Consider the following 10888-nt stretch of genomic DNA (forward strand, 5'->3'; position numbering starts at 1 on the left):
GAGCACACACGGAAGTAACAACTCGAAGTGGAGAGAGCTTTAACTACTTCGTTGAAATCCAGAGGGCCAAATTGCGTGAAAGATCAAACGGCTGAAGATGTCGTGAGGTGAGGTGCCCACCATTGTGTTATGATGTGCTGAACGGTTCAGTTGGCCGGAGATCCGAGATAAGAAGAACCGGACCCGGGCTGCACCAACTATTTTCGTCGTCGTTTGCATTCGCTCCATCGGAGACCCACCTTATTCGCCAAACCCTAATCTTATTCTTCCTGGCTAATACTGAAATTTATCCATGTCAGCTTCCTACAAAGTACAATACAACCCTCATGCATTATCAACGTGGGCAGAGGACAACTTTGTGTCATGCGTACTCTGTTCTGCGCAGCTGATTTTATGAGCGTAGCAAAGCCTCAGTGCGTTGCTCTGGGCTTAGATGTAGCTTCTAAATGCCTTATTTTTTTGCCTACGCACGCAGAGAAGTTGCCGATTCTACGCCCCGCCCTAGCTTGGAGGGCGCCACCAATCAAAGTTTCGTACCTCCGCCAAGGTCTGGTGGGCGCGTGGGACGACACTGCTGGCTGGAGTTAATGACCCTGGGAGGGCCGCCGGCCATGGGCTCCGGTATATAAGCCAGCCTCGCGCTGTTACGGCAGGAACCAGCACACGGCACCGCAGACCCAGGTGAGATGGGGCACGGCCCAGCCCGGGCAGGGGGTGCCACATTGCTTGCTACACGCCAGCGGTAGTTTTCTATATTTTTTTTCTGAGGCTGAATGACGTAGCGTGGTAGTGTTTACCTGAAAGATATGAGAGTAAAGCTGTGTCTGTGTATAACCGTTACTGCAACTCTTCTTTTATTTGCAACCAAGAAACTGGCGAAATGCATTTGGGTGGGTAACAGGTGGGTACAAAGGATCTGGAATGAGTAGCGGTCGGGTATGGGCACATTCTCTTGGATAACGGGTAGATTGGGTGAAGGAAATCTTACCCGATATGGTTTCTACTTTCGGTCTCGCCATGGGAAACGAGCAAGCGGTGGTAATACGTCCATAGTAATGGCGCTTTAGTCCAGTGATGTTACGGATGAAGATTCACGAATTTCATAACACTGCCGAAGCTAAACATGGCTGTATTTTTATCATCAGAATTTGCCTGTCTTCTGAAACTGTTTTCTATATCTCCCTGCCAATAATACGGAAAACAAAATAAGCCTACTTCTGACATGAGCAAAATCGACTCCAGGGAAGGTGCTTCTTCTGTCTCGGTCCCCATCATGGTTGGTAAATTTATGTTATCAAGTAATACGACGATTCCATGAGAGCGCAATGACATACAAGATTTTTGCGTTACATCATCCCCTGCGTGTGCATTCTTTCAGAACGATGAAGCTTCAACTTCTGTTGGTGGCGGCCTGCCTGTGTGCGGTCTCGGATGCTTGGATTCCCAAGAAACTCCTCAAGAAGTATGCCATGAAAAAGGTGAGGCGCATTGAATATGGTCAGACAAGTGCATACAGACATGCGAAGATGCCAACGCCTGACTTTACAGCGGTATGCTAATTGTATGATCGCCGCATTCAGCATGTTCGCAAGTATCACATCAGTGACACCAGTGCATCTACAGTGTCATTCTGTGCATGTCGTGAATACGTCTCTTTCTCCGTAGTGAGATACCGCTATGCTACGCATGCGAGGAAACTGAACCTCACGTATATCATGTCAGGGTTTGGCAGTATCAGCCGCGCCTGGGCCATGGAGTCTGACCTGAGACCGGTGCCGACAGATCATGGGCAGCTGCTACGGTGAGGAGCTGATGGCCGAAGTCAAGCGCGAGATCAAGGCCGCGTGCGACAAGTGCCACGGCGAGGCAGGACCCGAGCTGCCGCAGCTGCGTAGCCAGCTGGCCTCCATGTTTGGTGCTGCGAACGTGGCCCAACCCGTCGCCTACCAGCATGCCGTGCAGTACGTGCCCGTGCCGGCGCCCGTCCGCTTCCAGCCGGTGAGTAAAGCCGTGGTGAAGGCGGGAAGGCTCGTTTTTGGACCATAGGTAGCACTGTCATTCGGCCGTTAAGTGCCGACATTGCCGGCTTTTGGACGCTGCGTGGCTGTGTGACTCGGGCCATCCATTGCGTTGTGTTCTAGCTTTCAGTGCGGATTGGTCCTTAAGCAAGCTTTGCAAGTGTAGAGCACCTACGCTCGCGGTTATGAAACATTCGTGCTACCTGGAAATGCCTCATTAAAAAACCGTAGGCCCGTGGTACTGGCACACACGGGTCAGTACTATGGACGTAAATGGCGCGAGGAACGCTTTGCGCGAGTCCAGACCGTGCCTGTTCGTGGCGGGCAGGTATCGTACCAGTACCAGCGCCGCTGGAAGAGGAGCCACCACGGATCCATCACTCCGGAAAAGCTGGAGATGATGCGCGTGAAGGCCTCCTCCATGGTCGGCAACATCACCTGCGTCATGAGGGAGATGAAGATGGTGAGGAGAGGCGGACAGGCCGCATTGAAGCTCGGCTCGGAGTCTCATAAAAGTAGATGGCCATGCAATATGCCATGTCATGCCTTTGGTCTGGCATGGCATGCCTTGATGTATGTAATATGGCTTTGCGATGCAATATGTGCCAATTTCACATGCACAGCCGTTGATTTCATATATCAACTCTATGGAATGACCCTGATCCCTCCCGCCGTCCCTTAAGAGTGCATTGCTTCCGCCGCTAGATCCTGCCTTGGCATTACCCACCCGTTGGGGAGCCAAATGCTGCTACTGTACGGCAGTTTGCCCACATACTTTATTATCGGGCTACCCTCTGAAGAGGTATTCGATTGCCCGCGTGGTCGGCCTGGAGCGTGAAACTCATGCCCCTCTTAAGCGCACGCAGGCACAGCCCGCTCGTCTCCACCTGGCGTCAAATTTCTGAGGGGGTTTTCCGTGTAAGTACGGACATTGGCGACATCTCTAGGATGCTTAGTGTACTACAAAAATTAATTCGCAGCTATCGAAATAGTAACAGCCCGATGTGTTTGTCAGTTGTTGTTTGGCAGGCATCGTAGATCATTCAGCTGGTCTGGTCGCTTTCTTTTCGACTTTTATGCATGCAATAAGGTAAAAGATGTTACAATCGCAACTTTCTAAAGACCGAAAGAGAAATTTAGAACCAACAAAATCATGCCCCGTCCAAATCAAGCCACAATCTGCGCGCTGCGAATTGGTAAGCTAAATGGTAAACGCGATATTATGAGTTATCTAAAACGTTTTTAGTAGCTATTATGCAATACTTTGCGACCTGCAGCAGACAATGAACTGAAATTTCATTTGGCAACAGGGGCGTAGTCATCTCTACGCCCAGTCTAAATTTTGCCCTGGTCCGGTGTTTTTTTCATGACTTATTCCACATAGCATACATTCCATTTGCTTTACGTTAGCGAAGCACCCGTCACCCCGGCCAAGGACCTTGTAAGTCATTAAACGTTACGTAATAACAGACTGCCACAATTTAGCCCTTGCTGTTGTGAGAACTGCGTGCTATTTAACACTAATACAACAGCGGCACCTGTTTGAAAACGATCCACCTGAAATATACAGTTTGGAATAGTACACTAAGGGCTCAGCTGGGAACATGCCTTAATTGGTTTATGCGTCTGAATGCCGGTATGACTTCGTTAGTTGCTCGCCCGCAATTTTGGGCTGAAAGCGAACGGGTTCCCCGCTACCTTTGTCATAAACCGGCTGGTTATGATAGTCGGTCGTGTTGTGACCATAAACAACACACATTTCTTCTGTCGCGCAGCTGGACAGCAACAACCAGGTGGACTTCGTGTCCATCGAGAAGCGCATCATGGCGCTGCCGGTGTCCAAGGAGCTGATGGATGACTTGAAGGAAGGCATGGAGCGTTGCCGTGACTTCGCCGCCTGCATGCCCAGCCAGGTCTTCGAGAAGTCTCCCATTCTGGCCGGCTTCGGCAAACAGATGGCTTTCTTCAAGTGCTTCCAGGTGGGTGGCTGACCCCGGGCAGCTGAGCAGTGATCTCTGGCTGTTTGGTAAGAATTGACGTCCAAAGGTCTTCACCTCGTGTGTTTTTGCAGATACCTTTTTCATAGTTCTAGGCATTTAAGTTTAAGGAATTTTTGACGCACTTAACCGAGTTTAAGCCACAAGCGAGGCACTTATGATCGCGCTTGAATTTGCTCTATGCATTAGCACATCAAGCGTGCTATGTTTCAATCCGTGACAATGTAGTCAATGCTAGCGGCAACCTCATAAGCGCACAAGATCATTTTGAATCTGTTATTATGCATTAGTATTTTTACTGGTATTTTTTGTTTGTATCATTGCACCTGACCGCAACTCCTGGCATCGGTGGATTTCAGATGGCGAAGGTCGAGTCGTGCATGAAGCAGGACTTCCGCGAGGACTACTACCCGATGCTTCTGCGCAGCGGACTGGACATGGGCGAGGACGAGAGCTTCCAGACCATCGTCACTTCCATGCTGCTGGAGGAGGCCACAAACATGTAAACGCCTCCAGGAGAGCGGGCTCAGCCCAGCACGACAGGCGCTTGCACTTGGAGGACCTACCGCCTTGCTGTGGTAGAGACACTGGCTGGCTGTTTTGTGGCATTTGTGTTTGCTCTTCGGTGTCATTTTCCTAGATGGATTTCTCGGTTCGGTCCGTGTTCTATATGATCTAGACGAATACAACTGTCAAAATCTACATGCGGTTTCACTCGATGGTGGAGACCGACTCCGTGGGGCATAGCTATGATGGAAACGCTCGAGATGAAAACTAAACTGCACGAGGTATGCTTCATAGCATGCCTCAACTCTTGCCCTAATACGGGGTCGATGCGACCCTATCCCAGGGTTTTCTGAGGATATTACGCGGGCATATCGTGCACCGCGATCAAATTTTTGGCGGTTTAAGGGGAACTTATTACACGTGTTTTGACACCAAAAGCGTGTCTCCACCCTTCCTGGTTTCCGATTGGTGACGGTTTTTGAGCAGCACCAGCAATACGCGGCCGGCGCAGGCGGCAGGCAGCAACTGACGAATCCTTACCGTCTGCATACACGCACATTAACGGGGCCGCACGCATAAATATATGATCAAAACATATCATGATGCGTAACGATTTTTTTGGTATGAAACGAGAAGTATGCAAGTGTAAGCTCCACGTAGCTGCATGACATGGTTTCGTAAATATGAGCACGCAAACATGGAAACGTGCGATTGTCGGAAAAAAACTGACCTCTTACTTGGCATATTTGGGTCAGCTGTTGACCTAAAAGCAACGCATTTGTAACAATCGCGGGATCTCTTTAAGACTAATCGCCTAGTCTTTTCCGTAAAGGCTTATCGTAACCAGTTAAGAAACAGCAGGTGGGGAGGGGGTCATATCGACCCTGCGGTAATTCCGGCTCTGGAAAACGGCGAATCAGGGCGAGCGCTCAATGTATATATATATATATATATATATATATATATATATATAAACATATATGTAATAATATTATAATAACAATATATATAATAGATGTATACATAATGATTTAATGGGCAAAACCTGAAAAAGAAGTCAATGCTGAGATAAAAGGTTTTGCAATGAAGAGAGACAAGGTCCAAATTCTAGAGTCCAAACAAATAGCGCATCATTTACTCAGTGGGAATATGAGGACATTTTACCGATCATAAAGGGCCACCAATACACCAGCAGGCAATGATTAAACTGCATTTATCAAATACGTCGGGTTTTGTCAAAACCCGACGTCTCAAGCTGTGATCCTGGCTAAGAGCGCATTCAAATTATTAAATAGAGACAACAATGAAGCTCGTGCTTTGCCTGCACTCTACGCAACGCACACCCCATACATTTCACCAGCAGAGACCGGGTTGCCTAACTACAGCTACTCAAATTCGTGTCATGTTCTGAGCATCGATAACTGAACAGAACACGCTCACGCACAGACCGCTCAACTGAAAGTGTTCGGTAAAACCTGCAATTAGTGTGGAGCCGTTTAGGGGCAAATCGCATCATGCTGCGCAGCGAGCCGGACAACCGCTCACGTTAACATACAGCACAGATACCCATTCCCAAACCACCACCATCATAACAAAGCCGACATCGGGCGATGCAATCTTCGAAAACGTCCCAGCTGTCTTGGACTTGCCGTGGTCTGCAATCACGAGGTAATGCGGAGGATCAGTCCCGCAATACTCGATCAGCGGAGGACCATCGCCGTCGCCCGCAGGGCATGGCGTGCATGTAAAAGCTTCCAGTTTCTGAGCGTGTTTGCCAGTGCCGACGCTGCCGTCATTGCGCAGCGGCGTCATTCGCGGTGATCCATAATTGATTGCGATAGACCAGCTCGCACTGGCGCCTGTTTGTTCAATCTGCATCGCAATTTTCCGGGATGGGGAGGGCGCGGACCCGGGCGGCGCCACACCCTTAAAGGCAGGCCGTCTTCACCGCGGGCAGCAGTGGACTGACGTCCGCGGCGGAGGGCGCGAAGGGCGACGCCGCTGTAGCAGAGAGCCGCACCGGACGCAGGACGCTGGCGCGCCGCGGTCGGTCGGTCAGCGCAGCCCGTCAGCTGTCGAGACCGCCAGTCCAGCTGTCCGGCTGCCCTAACCGGCGGCTGACGGCAGGGACGCGCAGCCACCCAGCAGGACGCTCCGTCCGTGGCTGGGGCGGAAGCTAACCAGGCCACTCGGCTTGGTTGTCTTCTGAAGTGGTCTGCAGTCGTCGTCTGGAGCGGTCCCTGAGCGCGCCTCGTCCGTCGGCCACAGTCAGCGAACGCCCTGAAGTGTTCTGGCGCGGACGAGTCTCCAGGACAGTTTCCGATTCTCCGCAGCTTCACAGTTCGTCGGCACCTTCCGTCCAGTTCCGTTGCAATGTGCGGTGGTGCGACCCCCGCGTTCGGCGGCGCGGCCGTCAGGGCGGCGCCGGCCCTGCTGTCCATCCTGATGCTGCTTTCCGGCTGCGGCCCGGCCGGCGCCGTCGTCAGCCGCTCCCGGTTCGTCGCGGCCTGGCTGCATAGCCACCGGCGGCTGGGAGGCGCCGCACTTCCCAGCCCGCTGCTCTGCACCACCCTCTGCCTGAGGCGCCAGGGGTGCGTGGCAGCCACCTTCGCTGAGGGGCAGGACTGCGCTCTGTACCGAGCGGCGCCGGAGCTGTCCGAGCTCATCTCGCCCCCTCTCGGCCTGGCTCTTGTGAGCACCACCATCATTGAACCGACGACGACCGAAGCACCCACCACAACCACTGCGCCGGCTACGGCGGCCATTCAGATACAATGTGATATCGGAAACTGGAGGAGCAATCGAGGCAATTGTTACTATTTCTCCACCGAAAAGTCGATGCCTGACCGCGTGGACAATGAATGCCGATCTTTGCACCCGCTCGCGCGTATCACGTCCGTTCTCAGCAACAAGGAGAACTCCTTCATCACGGGGCAAATCGAAGACAAGATCATCATCGGACTGGAGCGCGACTCCAGCGCCACGACCGACTGGCACTGGACGGATGGCTCCCCTCGCGGCAGCTTTGAGAACTACCTTAAAGACGAGCCGAAGAACGACGACCCCTGCCGGCTGTACACCCACATGCTGGAGACGGGGGTGTGGGTGTCGGCCGCCGCAGGAGACGACACCTTCTTCGTCTGCAAGGTCCCAGGCGCGGAGGAAGAAGACTAGTAGCCACACAGGGCTAACGCAAGTGCAAAAGGCAGCACCGCCAAGCCGCTGCAGGCAATCCCCTTTCGCACCGGAGTATTCCGCACCAGTGGACAGCGCGCATAGAAGCGTCGCGAACCACTGGACAGCGCGTATAGAAGCGTCGCGAACCACTGGACAGCGCGCATAGGAGCGTCGCGAACCACTGGACAGCGCGCATAGGAGCGTCGCGAACCACTGGACAGCGCGTAGTACATCTGCGTTACAACAGTGATTCGCGCTTCAGCCGCACCCCAGCCGTGGCCAGCCAGTCACACCTCGCCGGCAGCTGAAACGCCTTGGCCCAACTCGGGGTGGGTCAAGGCGACGACCACGCTGGAAGATCGCTGGCAATAATTTGTGGCCGGCCGCGATGATGTATCTTACAACGGTCCCCATTGAAGGGTACCGTTAGACGTGGCTCTCTATGTGATGTCCGCCAGCACCACCTGCAAATTTGGTCGGGTCGAAACAGCCGCCGGCTGGTTGTAGTAGAACGCACCTCATACCGGGCGAGCAATTACTTCGTAGTGATGTGGTGGACATTCTTTTCGGTGTTCCCGGTCTCTTGGAGGACATTTTGCGGATACATCTACCCGACATATCTAGGGCATCAAACCTTCTCACTGAAGAGGGAGGGGGGGGGGGGAGGCGATAGCTATTCGCCCAATAATCTTTCGGGAATAGCTGAAGAACAGCTTACGCTAGGCTCCTGGCATTTTACGTACCTTCTCTTGCATCAATACACGTGCATTCTGAATTTGTTTGCCCGGGTCATGTCATGTTAGTGACCTAGGACAATCGCAGTCTAAGCATGTCGAAACAAAATGTGGATGAAATTGGTGCATTGCGGCAATGGGTTGCAATGCGGTCTTCCTGTGGTCCTCACAGTTTGTTCGTCAATTGTAGACTGTAAACACACGCCCGGATGGCCGGCGAGATATCCTTCGCTCGGGTGGAGGTGGGGGTCAATTTGAGCCCCCACTGAGATCTCGGGAACTAAGAAAGCTAGAAACACCAAATTTATCGGGTGTCTCGACCTGTACGTGAGCTCACTTAGGTCAAAGTTTAAGCTTCCTAGGTCGTAAACTTCAGGTCAAATAAGCTCAAACAAGGTGAAATTCCAGATTGGTCTCGAAAGTGCCCCCAGTATCTAGGCAACTATTTCTAAGCAAAAAGTCACAAATCCATTTGAGGTCAAAGACCTTGTTTGACTTTTTGAAGGTCGTGGTGACCAAAATCATACGAGACTGCCCTGAGTTTTGCATTTGAATAAGCGACAAAGATTACGCTAGGCAGTATGTTCCTAAAACAAAGTGTCGGCCCCGGTCATCTTAGGTCAATGACCTGCTCTGACCTCGAAGAAGTCAATGGAAGATGTATAATGTGGTTCCTGCTGTCATACTATTCAAAATGAGCACCACAAACTATCCCACACAGCAAGCCCTAAAGTAATAAATCAGGTTCGTTTTTGACCTTCGTCTGACCTTCATACCTGATCTTAGGTCAACATAATTTGCTTATTCAATATCTGTGGTGCCTAAGAAAGCATCTCAGAGATGTATGGCTTCGTCAAACACTCCATTATTGTATCACATCGGACGATTCCCTAGAAATTGCCTTCGCTGAAACTATAGCCTGACTTTTGACCTGCCATAGGTCGGCGACCTTGCAAGGTACATCTAAGTTTTTCGTATCAACCGATCCGCTATTCAATTGTCTACAGCCATGCACTTGGCGCGACTGCACTGCGCCGTTCGGAAACCATTCTGGAAAAGCCTTGGGGGGGGGGTCAAGTTGACCCCCACCCGGGCGCGTGTTAATCTCACTGTGACCTTCAATGGAGTTCTGGTGTCATGCAGAGGTCTTCATAGGTCACTGACTCAACTTGACTTTAAGATCAAGGCCGTGGCAACATCCTCTCTAGTAGCGTAATGTGTCGGTTTTATTGACTTAATATCCAGCAGTATCACTTGCGCACCTGCGGGAGACATTTTGAACTCAAATGTCACATAGGTTACTAACTTAACTTGACCCGGAGGTCTACATTTTGAAACATCGTGCATCTCATGACACTTAAAACAGATGAGCTCGCACGCAAATAGGCACAATTGGACTTTTTTGATAAAAAGGCGGTCGAACAGGAATAAATTCAAACCTGACGTGACCTTGAGACTTACCTCTAACGACCTGAACTCCGTGCATCTTGTTAAGCTATGCTTGAGCTATCGAAAGATATTAAATAAAGACGCTTCGTTCGTCTCTCTAATTTTCCCCCCAAAAATGCCAGGAAGGGGGGGGGGACTGGTAGGTGCACATTCAACCCCCGCGCACGTGAGAATGAAATTGGCGCGGACCTCCGTTTTTTGCGGGTTCAATAAAGCAAGACAAAGGGTGGAGTGCATCCCTTCTTCTCAGGCGTTTGCTTTCGAATCCTCCCACACATCATAAAGCAATTATGTTTTTCTCACTTTATTCTTCTGCACACCTGAGTTACAAATTTTAAGCCTCTGTTTTCTGTTAAATCATTGGCCTGAAACCTCGTTTTTGAAGTGCTGGGCGGTGAAGGTGTAAAAACAGCGCTCTCTAGCGCGTTCTTAACTGGGTGTACATTAGATATTCTACAGTGGTCTAGAGGTTTGCCGGCATTTTGTCATGCACGCCGTCAGTGCTCCTGATCTTTCTTACGGTGATAAGAAACCAGGGTCACAGTAGGTCGAGCCAGCAAAGTGCGCCAAAGCTGCTAACTTTGGCTAACTTTTCAACACTACAAAATAAAGTTTTTGTACACGTTTGCAGTGCAGCAACACCCTCGACGCGCCTTACACTTGCACTGGTATACCACTCAATTTCACGTCGCGCGATACAGTTGAACAGACTCAGTCAACACTGCATAACCGGAATAAAACCGATGCAGACTTTGAATTGCACTACCTTACAAATGCTAGGCTACGCAGGGACGGAAAAACTGAGCTTGACCTCGTTTGACCAGCCTGACAGACCAACCTGACAGGTCAGTCTAACAGACAGGTATGATGTAATGCGGAATAACCGAATTAAAGCTGGTGAAACGGTTTATACCGACGAAACTGGCTGAAGTCAAAGCATTTCACGAATACGTGGTTGGGCCACTTTTAGCTGCTCCTCTCATCATAGAGCTTCTCTCATCCGTCT

General features: G+C 51.0%; 1 protein-coding gene across 1 annotated transcript; it reads left to right on the plus strand.

The window, feature by feature from the left end:
- Window positions 1-634: 634 nt before the first annotated feature.
- On the plus strand, window positions 635-4717 carry LOC119103599 (uncharacterized). The gene is made up of 6 exons (XM_037227192.1): window positions 635-681; window positions 1379-1478; window positions 1783-1998; window positions 2347-2481; window positions 3794-3997; window positions 4375-4717. The coding sequence occupies exons 2-6, from the start codon at window positions 1383-1385 to the stop codon at window positions 4519-4521; spliced, it is 798 nt and encodes a 265-aa protein (XP_037083087.1). The 5' UTR covers window positions 635-681; window positions 1379-1382; the 3' UTR covers window positions 4522-4717.
- The last annotated feature ends 6171 nt before the right edge of the window (window positions 4718-10888 follow it).

Source organism: Pollicipes pollicipes, unplaced genomic scaffold (genome assembly GCF_011947565.3).
Source record: "Pollicipes pollicipes isolate AB1234 unplaced genomic scaffold, Ppol_2.1 Scaffold_5724;HRSCAF=6776_pilon_pilon_pilon, whole genome shotgun sequence".
Classification (NCBI taxonomy): domain Eukaryota; kingdom Metazoa; phylum Arthropoda; class Thecostraca; order Pollicipedomorpha; family Pollicipedidae; genus Pollicipes; species Pollicipes pollicipes.

Bases quoted from the DNA above. Each gene is read 5' to 3' on its own strand.
- LOC119103599 (XM_037227192.1), top strand. From the start codon at position 1,383: ATGAAGCTTCAACTTCTGTTGGTGGCGGCCTGCCTGTGTGCGGTCTCG. The intron at 1,999-2,346 runs GTGAGTAAAGCC...CGTGGCGGGCAG, and splicing joins CGCCCGTCCGCTTCCAGCCG to GTATCGTACCAGTACCAGCG. The intron at 2,482-3,793 runs GTGAGGAGAGGC...TCTGTCGCGCAG, and splicing joins TCATGAGGGAGATGAAGATG to CTGGACAGCAACAACCAGGT.